Below are 14,116 nucleotides of genomic sequence, written 5' to 3' on the forward strand. Positions count from 1 at the left end.
AGCAGTTCCGTGTCGAGATGGTGGGGTTGTAATGAGGCATTCCCTCTGACAGCCTCTAGGGGTCCCTATTCACAACCACTTGATACTACTTTGTCAAGCAAGGTTTCTCACTAAAAATTGTCTCTCTCTCGCCGACACCCTTGGCCATCATTTAGTTAATGGTTACCTAGAAGAAAGAGCCTTGTCCTAGACTAGGAAGGAGACTTTGCAATAGGCTTTCTGCCCTGAGAAATGGGAGAGTTGGGAGAAAAGGGGAGTCTAGTTATCAGTGATGGCCATCGAAAGTCAGGGTTTGATGTGTGACACAGAAAAAGGAGTGGTTACAAAGATTGTTAGTGTTTATTCTCATTACACTAAGACCGGTGCCCTGATCCCCTTCAGAGGACACATTGCTGTGGCAACAAGGGGAATTCCGTGTGCAGTCGCCGTGTGAGTGCGTCTCGTTCCTTCTGATCCGATTGCTAAGCCATCTTCCGCAGTGAGTTGGGTTTCCCCTGTAAGTTCTCCCACTGAGAAGTAGAATGACCAGCTGTCACCATCTTTGTTCTGAAGACTCACTGCCTACGTGTTCTCATTGTGAATTGGCCTTCTGATTTCTGTCCCTTCTCTAGGCAATGCAATTAGCAGGAATTAGTTCTTCTTGGACCAGCCAGGGAAAAACGTAGCCCTGCTCAGGTGTTACGTCAGCGGTTCTCAACCTGTGGGTCGCAACCCCTTTGGGACTCGGATGACCCCTTCACAGGGGTCGCCTGAGACCATCGGAAAACACAAATATTTCACAATATATAATTACATATTGTTTTGTGATTGATCACTATGTTTTAATTATGTTTAATTTGTAACAATAAAAATACTTCCTGCATATCAGATATTTACATTGTGATTCATAACAGTAGCAAAATTGCAGTTATGAAGTAGCAATGAAAATAATGTTATGGTTGGGGATCAATCACCACAACACGAGGAACTGTATTAAAGGGCCACGGCATTAGGAAGGGTGAAATCCACCGTGCTAGGTGCTAGGTACGCGAGGCCCCTAGGTTCTCAAAACCTATTGGCCCACTGGCCCTTTTTCAGAAGAAAAAAAAATTACTCAGCACACTCCCTCCTACAATTAAAACCTTTGGACTATAGCCCATAATCCAGGATGTTCCTGGTGTATGTTTCTGCTTTTGCAGCGACCCCACCCCACTCCGATTAGTCTAGCGCACACACAGCCAGGGGCCGGGTCACCCACTGTGGAAAAGACTGTTCTAATCGTTAGCACGAAAGCAAGACTCGACACACTCTGATAGAATGCCCAGCTCCCCTCCGCAGCTCAGCACATCTTGTGAGCATCTGCCACAACAATACTTCCTGAGGTCTTTTCGTTCCGCGGAATGTTACTGTTCCTTCAGCCTGGGAGGAAGGACGGCATGTACCCACAGTAACCCAAAGTTTCAAGAACAAACAGACTTGTCCCCCTTCCTGAGCAACCCAGTCCCCCTCGAGCTGGGGAGACACAACCCAACATGTGGTCAAAATAGATTTCTCTTTTCACACCTGACCCTTCCCTGGTCTCTCTGTCTCGCTCCACTCTGTCCTCCGCTCAGGTGAGTCCTCCGTGGCACTACTAAAACTACCCCAGGTGGTGCCTTGTGGCATCTCCTCGTCCGGATGTGAGAACACGGCAGAGGTCAGGTAGCTCCATCAGGGCCTCCTTGCTAGTTGGCAGTGTAGCCAGGACCAAAGTCCAGGCCCTGGGACTGTATGCCCAGTTGGTCTGCTGCGCTGCCTGGCTCCTTTGTATTACCCTGGCTCGTGTCTCTGCTGACGTAGGGGACACCGTAATGAGCATGGTGAAGGGACAGAGGTAACGTCATGATATCAAGTGTGGAAAAGGACACAAGAAAAACTGGTCACAAGACATGAAGCTATAGAAATAAAACCCACAAAGAAGGCATATTGACTAGTTTGTGTTGTGGTTTGGTTTTCTTTGGCGGGGTTAGTTCACATTTCTTCTAGGCGAATTTATCTGATCCTTAGGGAGAATACTTCACTGCTAGTGATTCATAGATATAACCAAATCCCTGTCTTTCCTCTGAGCTTTAGCTGGCTCACAAATGTATGTAAACAAAAATAATAAATGATGGGTGTAGGTAGACCAAGTGTGAAGATAAATGAGAGAGAAGGCTGTGGAAATTGCCTTGTCCTGCCTAACTTGTCTTTCTTGAGTATCCGAATCGCACGTGATCACGGGTGTTGATCAATCAGTAAATGTCAGAGAAGAACAATGCGAGAGGAGAACAGATTTTCTGCTGAGGTCTGGGGAAAAGAAGCCAAGTAATAACTTAGTGAGATGCGACCGCTGCTGATCCCAAGCCTTACTATCAGACACAAGAAGACAACGTGAGGCCCACACCAGGAGGGAGGAGGGAGGGAGCTGCCAGGAGCTCCGTGGCGGTGGTTGTTGAGTGGGCCCCGACCCGTGGAGCAGACGTGTAACGGACCACGGCGTCCCGTCCGTGGCTGCAGCACAGTGTGCGTGGAGAGCCTTCCAGCAGAAGGGGCTTGTCTTCCGGCACATAGTGGACATGTTCTGTGTCATTAGGCAGTTTTCAGAGATGGACCACCCGACCTTGCTCCCTAGTCCGTCGTAGGATGCTCTCCTGAAGCCTGTCCACCATGCATAGTCCTGCTGGTATTTGGAATCCCAGTGCTGTCGTTTCCAGCACCAAAGCAGCATTGCCATCACCTATGACTCGCCCCTCTGGCCCGGTTGTGCCCTGTCACTCGCACGCTAGGTTGAGAGGGAGGCAGCAGCCAGACGTGCTTAGCTGCCACTTCAGGACTGAAGAGTGACGCTTTAGTGTACTTGCTCTTGCTACGTTTATCATGACGTTTTGTCACCATGGTTTTCTTGCCCAAAATCCAAACCAAGCCCCCTGCTGTCCAGTCCATTCTGACTCATAAGAGTCGAACTGCCCCCTAAGGGATTCCGAGGCTAGAGTCCATACAGAGAATGACCTCCATGTCCTCCGCCTGCAGAGCAGTGGTGGACTCAGCCAGTGGCCTTTTGGTTAGCAGCCAAGTGCTTTAACCCCTGTGACACCAGCATACCTTAAACTGTTTCCAGTGAGAAGGAAATGCAGGAAGGAGACTATAGTGCTATCCGATATTCTTAATTTATATAAGGCTGCGTGGAAAAGTATTGCTACAAGATCACGGTTCCGAGGTGCCCACGAGTTGGTTCCGTCCCCCGTGTTTGCCCGAAGGAAGCCCGCCTGGCCCTCTGCCGTCCTCACCGCCACTGCTGATGGCACTTTGAGCCCTCAGTGGCTCTGTCTGTCCATCTCCGTGAGAGTCTTCCTCTCTTTTGTTGACCCCTTTTCACTCACCTTCGGTCAACGTTCACTTGCATGCGATGTTCATGATACTGTCTTGGTCATTTCTGTCTTCTGTTGGCTCCCGTTTCTCTGGCATGGGCACACATAGGGATCTCTTCCAGGTCTTGGGGAAACAAATGAGCACCTCCAGAGCTGTATCAGTTGGTGGAAACAATTCTGCCCTGGTTTTCGCCAGTGCCTTCTGTGCAGCTGGGGCCTCTCCCTGCAATGTCCCTGGTTCTTGATTATATGATCTCTCTCTAAATGGTTGACCATCGACCAATTCTTTTTGGTGTACAATCATAGAAGCCTTTATTCAACAAGAATATAAAAATGTGAAGCTCTTAGGTCTCAACATATCTTCCGTCTAGATGGAAGAACACGTCTGAAGGTGGTATGTCATCTCTCTAACCTTTTCCCCAAAGAAGTCTGATCTCTTCCATTTTGACCCCATGAAAGACGGTTTCGGCGCCCTCAGGGGACTCAGAGCGTGTTCCTTGTCGGTGTGCGTTCAGTTTGGGGAACAAGAAGAAGGCTGAAAGGGCAAGACCCTGACGTCCAGGTGGATGGGATAGGGTTTCCGGTGAAACCCCTGTAGAACAACTCTTGGCCCCTCGTCCTGGTGGAGAACGTCTTTGGCGTGGCAACGTTCCTGGTCTCGCCTCCTCCCAATGCGCTTTTCACTCTTCCTCCTAAGTTCCTGCGACCACCCTGTGCCCTCCCAGAAAGTCATGAGAATCTCCCCGAGACTGGCCGTCACCTTCTGAGCTGGCTTCCCTGCCTTGAATTGAACTGGCCCAGCAGAGCCCTGGAAGGCACCGCTGTGATTGGGCGTGTGCGTGCGTGTGTGTACGGCACTGACGGCAGTTGCTGCAGCCATCCACTGGTGGCAGAGAGGCGTCTGAACGCATTCTGTTTGGACCACAGCGCCATGTGTGTATGCGCTCAGTCCTCATCGGCCGACTGAGGACCTTCTAAAATGTGGCAGCACGGGGAAGGGAAAGGGTGTCGGGTAAAAAGCAAATTCTCATTTTCTTCAATATGACTTAAAAGTATTTCAAAAGTTTGCTTGTCACTAAATAGTCCCGTCCCCGTTTCACCCCCACGCCCCCCCACCTCTCACTGCCATCGAGTCAGTGTTGACCCAGAGCTACCCCTGCAGGCTCCTCAGACAGTGATTGTCCTGGAAGTACACAGCCCAGAGCTGCTGGTGGGTTAGAACTGCGCACTGTGCCGATTGCAGTCCAAAGCGTAACCACGCCGTCACCACGGCTCCCCCCGCGGATCCAGAGAAAACAAACTGAGAGCCTCTGCCGAGCTAACGCGGCTCCTCTCTCTCCCCCCAGTGACCATGCGGCAAGTGGCCAGGACAGTGGCCAAGGTGGAGCTCTCCGACCACGTATGCGACGTGGTGTTTGCACTGTTTGACTGCGATGGTGAGTGGGGCTCTCGGTCAGCGGGGAAAGGGGAGCAGTGTCTGCCGGCAGCAGCTGACAAACACAGCGGACGGGCGGCGGCTTCAAGTGCTGTTATCTATCTCTGTCTATCTATCTATCTATCTATCTATCTATCTATCTATCTATCTATCTATCATTTTATCGGGGGCTCTTACAGCACTTAGAACAGTCCTTACATCAATTGTATCAAGCACATTTGTATATATGTTGCCATCATTATTTTCAAAACATTTTCTTTCTAATGGAGCCCTTGGTATCAGCCCTCTTTTTCCCCTTCCTCCAACCCTTGTGACTCCTTGATAATTATTGTTATTTTCATATCTTACACCATCCGCTGTCTCCCTTTGTTTTTGTTGCTTGTCCCCTGGTGGGGGAGGGGGAATAAATACATCTATCATTGCCATCAGTTTCCCCTTTCTCTCCTTCTCCCACCTTCCCCCTATCCTCATGATATCGCTACTTGCATTATTGTCCTGAAGGGTTGGTCTGTCCTAGATTCCGTGTGTTGGGAGCTCCTTTCTGTACAAAATTATGTTATCTTATAATTCTAATTTTCTATAATTCTTTGAAGTTCCTTCATTTAGCTCCTGGCCCTGTTTTGTATTTTCTCTTTCTTCTTCTTGTTCCAATTTTCCTATAGGGCCTTATTTAACCTACGGCTGTGGGATCTTCAAAAGAGATGCAGAAATATTCAAGCTTGCTGCTTAGTAAACTGGGGGCCCAGGAATCATTTGAGTGCATCTAGGAAGAACGTGGTACCCACGTCGCCATCTCCTGGGACACGTTTCATGCAGAGTTCATCGGCTTAGCTGTGTCTGTCGCTCTGCAGTGGCTGTGCCTGCTCAGTAGCTGAGGCCTGCAAGAGGTGCTGGTGCGCTGGCAGGGGTCTGCTCAGCTGGGTTGGCTGATAACAGTAATAACAAGGCCCATATTAACAATGGAGACTCAGTCTGTTTTCAGTACTTAATGTGCTGACCGGAGGCGCTAACTGCGTTGTACAGTTGCGGATGCTGCAGCTCAGAGAGGTTAAGGCATTCTCTCAGGATCGCCAAGCTAGTGGCTGGGGTGTGAACCCAAGCTGTCCCGCCTCCCTGTCAATGGATTGCCGCTCGCTTGTCTCACAGCCAGCCGTCACTGTGCATCGCTCTCCGGGAAGCGAGGCGAGGGGGTCTCAGAAACGGCTCAGACGTTCCTGCCTTTCTAAAACCTCCCCTTCGGGGCTCAGCATTATGAGACACTCTGGCCTTCGTATTCCTTGCATGGGCTCAGATTGTCCTATCTCGGTGTATATATGATTGAACTTTCCTGCTAACCAATAAGTTTTGAAGGGAGTCCCACATCCTGTCCACCACGGGGCTACCGTAGAACCTCAAGTCCTACTTGCACATTGTTTTCCAATGCTTCAGGTGTTGGCATCTCCCCTCCTGCACCCACACACCAAGGTCTGACACAAAGGAAGCTCTAGGGCCAGGACCAGGAGATGACGGCCCCTCCGGTCAGCAGAGGGACTCTCGATCCTGCCCAGTTGGACGGAAGTAATCACACGTGGCTATTAACTTTTGGATGTGTCGAAACGTAATGAAATGAACAGCTCAGTTCCTCAGTCTGCCTAGCTCGTTTTCAGTGGGCAGAGTCTCACATGACCAGGAGCTGCTATCGTGCGCAGCACAGACAAAAGCCACTTCCACCATCACAGAGACATGATAGGGGACTTGAATCCTGCCCCCAAACCAACCTACCAACCCACCTGAATCTGTGTCGTTTTGAGCCTCTGTCTACACAGAAGCGCCACGCCAGGGCTGACCCGTGTAATGGGCATGGGAGCACGGGCAGCCAGCGCCCCACTTCCCTCCTCCCTCGAGAAGCTCTGCTCTGCCCGCACTCAGGAGGCTGGGTCCATAGCTGCTCGAATCACCTCAGGAAAGTCACCTACACCTCCGCTGATTAATCTAGCGAAAGAGCAAGGGCATTCAATACACAGCCATGCTTATTTCTGCAAGCGCATGACCCTAGGTCCAAATGCCAAGAATTCCAATTTTCCTGCCGACTCACTAATCACAGAATTGTAGTGTTGTGTTCATAAATCACACGCAGGTGACACACAGGCACATAGATCCCAGTTCATGGCTAGTGTAATTCAGAGTGGGCAGAGCTGCCCTTAGAGAAGCAGGAAATCAGGTCCATAGGAGTTGGGTGGCGTGAGGTTTTTTCCAGCTTCTCTGAATTTAAAGTATAAGATTCCCTTCAGGCCTTTCTGATCCCTTCAATACAGTCTTGAAGTGCAGTGTGCAGACAGAGAAGTGTAACTATCCTGAGTATACGCACAGCGTGCTGGAGTCTGCCTGTGCGACCGGCGTCCCTGCCTCCCGTCCCAGTGCGGGCCCACAGATGATGGTTCCTACTGTGCAGACCTAGGCATGGCAGGTGTGGGTTTGTTAGTTTGTATACATGCTTTCATTGTGGTGGCTGTGTTTTTTATTTCTTGTTGTGAATTAGGTGGGGTTTACCCTTCTGAATGTTCACCTCTCTCCCCTCTAGTCCATTGCTTCCTTCCCCCCTCCTCACTCTTGCCCTCTCTGATAATAACCATCCAAGTCTGTTTCTGATGCTATGAGTCTTTCTCTTTTTTTTTCTTTCATAGCAGTGGCCTCCTATTGTGAGGGCCTAACTTCACCCTCGTAATGTCCTCCAGATCCACCCATGCCACCAGGGCCTGCACAGTGTCCCCACCGTTCTGAGCAGTACGCAGACGCCGTGCTTGGTCCATGCTGATGGCCCTTTGCGCTGTCCCAGCTCCTTGTGGTGGGAGCAGGGCTGCCTTGGGCCCCGGCGTGCATGCACCTGCTCTTGCTTCGTGCCTTACTTCCGGGAAGCACACACCAAGAAAAGGGCACGTGGGGTCGATGGGACTCCTCCTTGCAGCTGTTGCAGAAACGCCACACTGCTCCCCACAGGGTGTGTCACTGGAACAGCGCCCTGCAGTGTGGGAGGGCTCCAGTCTCTTCACACCCGCCTCGGTGTTTGTTATGGTCATTTTTCCCCCTCCCTCCCCGCTCCCCGCTCCCTTATGAACCCTTGATAATTTATAAATTATTATTTTGTCATATCTTTCAATGTCCAACGTCGCCCTTCACCCACTTTTCTGTTGTGCATCCCCTAGGGAGGAGGTTATATGTAGATCCTTGTAATCGGTTCCCCCTTTCTCCCCCATCCTCCCTCCACCCTCCAAGTATCGCCACTCTCACCACTGGTCCTGAAGGGATCATCGACCCTGGATTCCCTGTGTTTCCAGTTCCTATCTGTGCCAGTGTACATCCTCTGGCCTAGCCAGATTTGTAAGGTAGAATTGGGATCATGATAGTGGGGGGGGGGGAAGCATTTAAGAACTAGAGGAAAGTTGTATTTTTCATTGTTGCTACATTGCACCCTGACTGGCTCATCTCCTCCCCGAGACCCTTCTGTAAGGGGATGTCCAGTGGCCTACAAATGGTCTTTGGGTCTCTACTCCACACTCCACCCCTCATTCACAGTGATATGATTTTTTGTTCTGATGATGCCTGATACCTGATCCCTTTGACACCTTGTGCTTGCACAGACTGGTGTGCTTCTTCCATGTGGGCTTTGTTACTTCTGAGCTGGATGGCCCCTTGTTTACCTTCATCCTTTAAGACCCCAGATGCTATATCTTTTGATAGTCGGGCACCATCAGCTTTCTTTGCCACATTTACTTATGCACCCATTTGTCTTCAGTGATCTTATCAGGGAGGTGAGCATACAATGATAATGATTTTTTGTTCTTTGATGCCTGCTAACTGATCCCTTCGGCACTTCGTGATCACGCAGGCTGGTGTGCTTCTTCCATGTGGGCTTTGTTGCTTCTGAGCTTGATGACCTCTTGTTTACCTTGTGTCAGGAAGGTGAACATCATAGAATGCCAATTTAATAGAAGAAAGTATTCTTGCATTGAGGGAGTACTTGAGTGGAGGCCCAATGTCCATTTGCTACCTTAATACTAAACCTATAAATATAGGCACATAGATCTATTTCCCCATCCTCATATATAAATATATTTGCATATGTACATGCCTTTATTTAGACCTCTATAAATTCCCTTTGCCTCCTAGCTCTTTCCTCTATTTCCTTTTACTTACCTCTTGTCCCACTTTCATGCTCAGTCTTCATTTGGGTTTTAGTAATTCCCCTCAGTTACATTACCCTTGATCACACCCTACCAGGCCTCCTCACCACCGATTTGGATCACTCATTGTTCCCTTGTCCTTGGGTTTGTTAACACCACTGCCTTTCCCCCCACCTCCCCCTCTCCCATGACCCCCAGAACTGTTGGTCCCATTGTTTTCTCCTCCATATGGCTCATCCAGACTATCTTAGACATACCTGCAGAGATAATAACATCCACAAAAACAAGACCAAGACAGAACAAAACCAAGCAACAATATACAACAAAACAACAAATGAATGACAAAAAACAAAACACAACAAGAAAGAAAAGCTTATAGTTAGTTTAGGGACTGTTTGTCGGCATTCCCTGGGGACCTCGCCGCCCCATTCCCTTGTTGCACCCCCTTAGTGTTTTCCTCAGTGTGGCGGGATCAGGTCCGGCGCTGTTCCCACACTGTGTCTCTGGTGTTGTCCCCTGTAGGGCTATGGGTCAGTGAGGGATGTCGTGTCTCATAGTGGGGCTGGCCATGTGGTCCTCTCTGTGGACTGGCTGCTCTAATCAGGAACATCGTCCTCAAAGATTGGTGGGCGAGGATGTGCTCTACTCTCTCCTTCTCCCCCTTCATCTGCTCCGTGTGCTCGGATCAGATATGTCCCTTTCCTGGAACTGCAGATTCAGTGCTGTCCTTTGAAATAAATTCTTCTGGGGGAGTTGTTTTCCTTTTAAATCTTGCTGTGAACTATCCTATCTCTGAGGCTCCCGAGCCAGAAAAATTGCTCCAAGTTCGGTTTTCTGGTGCCTTCTTGAGAAGGAGGCCATGTACTGTTCCCTCTCCCCAGACGGATCATTAGGAAGGTCTGTTGGTTAGCCTCCGGATCCCCACCAGAACAGCGCCCATTCTTTCCTCAGCCAGCGTTTGCTGCGGGGCTTTCTGGTCAGTGGGCAGATGTAGAAGGCCTGCTGCGCCTTGTGGCTTGCAGGGCCACCTGGTTGGACCCAATGTTGCTCGCGGCCCCAGAGTCTCCCGCGGAAGTGGTGGGATGGCAGGCCTTGGGAAATGGGATGAACTCAGAACGCTAGGTTTTTATTTTGGCTTTCTCTAGGGAAATAAGAGAGCACACGTGCGCGCACACACACACGGCTGCCCAATTCTCAAGTTGTATTATTCCTCAGTAAGTCTGTATATTTGATTTTTGTTTTGATTCTCACTTGGATTATTGCACAACCCCTCAGCAGGCCCCTGGACCCCAGTTCTGACACCCACTGATCCCCTCATCTATCCAGCCAGAGCAACTGACCCCAGTTCTGACACCCACTGATTCCCTCACCTATCCAGCCAGAGCAACTGACCCCAGATAGAAGAGTGGCCTCACCCAGCTCCTGTGCTTCCCACCTTTGCTGGGTACTCCACTGTGTGAAAGATGCCATGCCAGCCTTGAGGGCGCCTTTTCACGATTCTTGGGGATCCCACTCCTGCCTCTTACTCACTGCACGTCCTTCAAAAAGTCCATGGAAAAACTCAATTATCTTTTAAATTCCAATTTCCCACTAACTTTTGAAGCCCCTCATAGCTCAGGGTCTCTCCTCTCTCAGTGCCTAACACAGGACCTAGCATCTCTTTATGTTCTCGTTCAACTGTTGTCAGACCTCACCACACTGTCACTGAGTTATAGTCGGAAGCGTCAAGGGGACCAGGCAATTGAGTTGGCTTTGGAGAGAGGCTGGGCTTGGTGAACCATGGGACTTTCTGGGTAGCTTTGTTCCAAGAGCCTTCCTCATCCTCCCTGCTGTGTTGCTTCTCCCTCCAGGCAACGGAGAGCTGAGCAACAAGGAATTTGTCTCCATCATGAAGCAGCGGCTGATGCGAGGCTTGGAAAAGCCCAAAGACATGGGCTTCACCCGCCTGGTGCAGGCCATGTGGAAATGTGCACAGGAGGCTGCCTGGGACTTCGCTGTGCCCACGCAGTGACCCCACACTGCAGGGCCACCTCCCAGAGCCCCTTGAGCAGAGCGGAGGCACAGCCCTTACTTCTCCTTCCAAAGTCATGCTCCCGTCCTCCTGGGAATGAGCCCGGGAGCCCACCATTGTCCTTCTCCGCCCTCCCACGTTCCAGTGTTGTGCTAGGCCCAGATTCCACTCTGTGATCCTCCCACTGGGTCTCGAAAGCGTGTGCTGCCCCAGAACTCGCCCTTCGGCGCCTCCCTTGTGCACAGGCAGCCCTGCAGCCCGGCCAGTTCTCAGAGCATGTTCCATGTAGGTTTCTGTCAAGGAGCGTTTTGCCTCTTCTGCTGCTGCTGCCGGTGCCCAGTGCACACTGGGAAAGCCTCGGCAGGGAAAGTCAAGCCCGCCATGAGTGGTGGTATGGGTGACCCAGGCACCCTGAGCTGGGCGCAGCGTGGGCCAGAGGAGGGATCCTGTTGTCCCCAGGAAGGACCTGAGCAGATTGGGAATATAAAGCAGCCGCTCAAGGCTCTCTCCACTCCCCTCTTCTCCTGGCAGGCTCCCTGTTCCCTGCAAGTACGGGCCATCTGGGAGCGCACCGCACTGCCAAAGCTGAGGCCTGGCTCGGAGCCCGTCTGCCCTGTCTGAAGCACTGTAAAATATCACTTTAATTATACCAGTTTGCAATAAACCTCCCCACCCCGAAAGGCTCCCGTCTCCTTTATTTTATGATCCCTCAGGGCCCTTCTCATCCCCCGTCTGGCTTTGAGATCCCGCCACCTGGCCCTCCCCGAGGGAAGGACAGCACCCACACAGACAGACAGTGAGGGCACCTGCAGCTTAGTGGCGGCCATGTCCCAGCACAGCCAGGCTGGTAGCCCGTCTCGGGACAGAGCCATTTGTTACTCGCGCCCCACGGGGAGTTCAGCCGGAGCAGTGGAGTGTGTTTGAGGCGCCCTCAGGGTGAAGATCCAGAGCAACTGTGTGTGATGGACGCACATCCTGATTGTATCTCGGCTGATTATGACTCAGCCAGTAGCTCACCTCCGCCGTAATCGACACGACGGACAGGGTTGAGCTTAATGGGCTCTAAGATTTCTTCCTGAAAGAAACTCCAAGCTGACCCCCCTGGTATGGCAGCGTCTTAAGGCTGGTGGAATAGAACTGCCACAACCAACTCCCAGTGTCCCGGAGAGGCCACGGGTTCTGAGTGTTGGTCGGTGTGCCTGTCATGCAGCAGAGAGCAGAGACCTGGGCCCAACACATGGCTCCCCAAAGAACTTATGAACCCCACTCTTCCCCTCTTTCGGGGTGTTCCTAGGACCCAAGAATGGGCTTTGCTTGCTCATTTCCCAGGCCTGAAGCATTGGCAAAATGTGAATTGCTTTATATTTGTCCCAAATGACTCATTTGCCTGACCCTCCTGCTCACTCTTCAGCCTGAAAAACGAGTTATGTGTACATGTTTTATGAGCGTGATTGACGTGGGTTTGCTAGAAGCTGAGGGCCGGAATGTGACAGAGAGGTAAGGATCTTCCTGGCAAGGTCCTGAAACCAAGTTTAAGATGCTCAAGAAAATGGGCCTATCTCACAACTTGGGCCTAAAAGGGTAAATGTGCCCTGTACATTGTATAAGCCCAAAGGGGTCTTGGTCCCCCAAGGAAGGTGAGAAGCCAGGTGGTGTGTGAGCAGGCTGAGAAGGCACCCGTGAGCAGAGCTGAGGGTGGGCTGGGGAGCATCTGGACATGAAGCTGAGGGTGTTTCTCAGCTCTCCACCGAGATTGTCCCTCCTGCCTGTGGAGGAGGGGCCCTGGTGGGGCCGGGGGTCTACACTTTGGCTGCTGAGTGCAAGGTCAGCAGTTTGAACCCACCTTGGGGGAAGATGAGGCATTCTGCTCCATAAAGATTTACAGCCTCAAAAAATAATGATAAAAATCAATGAATTATATATTTACAGCCTCGGAAGCCCAAAGGGGCAGTTCTACCCTGTCCCTTAAGGGTTGCCTGGTCAGAATCAACCGCATGGTGAGGGGTAGAATGGCCTTCCCCTCCCTGTCGACTCAGCCCAGATGGTCCACCCTCAGACGGCATCAACAGGGCCATGTCTGCCCCGAGGGCCCCCTGCCCACCTCTAGCCACCCTTCTGCGACTTGTCACTCTTAGGGGAGTCTTGCTTCAGAGCTAGAGCCAGCACAGCGACACGATCAGAGGACAGTCCACTTCTCAAAACTCCTGTCAGTGTGAGATGACAGTCGTCTACTATGCTCTCTGCTCTTTTGAAAATATTTAAAATTCTCCAGTTTTTGCCTTTTAGTTTCCTACCCCAGCCCATTCCGTGCCCAAACTTTCCCCTTTTGTCTTCAGATCCTATTGATATCAAAAAAGTAAAAAAGAAACCAACTAGCTAAAAGGCAAATAACTAAGACTGTCCCCCGAGCTGGGGAAAGAAACCCAGAGAGGCCCCAGCCCCAGTCGCACTGTCCCAGAGGATGAGCAGGGGAAGCAGGGAGGGGGTTTCTTAGGGAGCTGGAGACTGGGCGCGGCCTTTGGACAGGTGTATTCTAGTAGCTGGCATTGTCCTGCCTAGTGTTGACTCTGGCTGGAGCACATCCTCAGACACCCGTAAGAAGTGAGCACTCCTGGGAAGGAGACCAGGCAGTGTGAGGTTACCTGACACGCAGGGTCAGCAGTGTGGGAACCAGAAGCCATGGCCAGGGCATCTTCTTCAAGCCAGAGTAAAGCCCCAAAGCCTTGTGTTCAAGTTGATTCCAACTCGCGTGACCTACAAGACAAAGTAGATCTCCTTAAGGATTTTGAGGCTTGGGAGTGGCTGGTGGGATAAACCCACAAGCAGGGTAACCCTATTAACAGAATCTCACTGCTGTTATAGGGTGTCTGAAACTAATCTTCATGGGAGCAGATAACCTCAGCCTTCTCTCATGAAGCAGTTGATGGGTTTGAACCTCTGACCTTACAGTTAGCAGTGGGCTCATTACAAACAAGGTAACAGGACCCAGAAAGCTTTTAAATGGGAGGCTGAGGAAGTCAAGTTCAACTTTCATGCTTCGTCTGCCACCTGCTGGCAAGAAAGTTCAGTACAGGGATCTGGCTGCTGGAGGTCAGCCTCTACCCAGCCATGGTGCTGAGAATGGGCCTTCAAGGGGCCTGGGCAG

The 14,116-nt window shown here is 51.1% G+C and overlaps 1 protein-coding gene across 1 annotated transcript in view; it reads left to right on the top strand.

Moving 5' to 3' along the window:
- Positions 1–11,651, top strand: part of MICU1 (mitochondrial calcium uptake 1) — a 209,022-nt gene extending 197,371 nt beyond the window's left edge. The window contains exons 11-12 of the mRNA XM_075534108.1: positions 4,712–4,801; positions 10,811–11,651. Coding sequence (XP_075390223.1) covers positions 4,712–4,801; positions 10,811–10,971 — 251 coding nt within the window. The 3' untranslated portion in view covers positions 10,972–11,651. The remainder of the gene's footprint in view (positions 1–4,711; positions 4,802–10,810) is intronic.
- The last annotated feature ends 2,465 nt before the right edge of the window (positions 11,652–14,116 follow it).

The sequence above is a fragment of the Tenrec ecaudatus genome, chromosome 16, assembly GCF_050624435.1.
Source record: "Tenrec ecaudatus isolate mTenEca1 chromosome 16, mTenEca1.hap1, whole genome shotgun sequence".
NCBI lineage: Eukaryota > Metazoa > Chordata > Mammalia > Afrosoricida > Tenrecidae > Tenrec > Tenrec ecaudatus.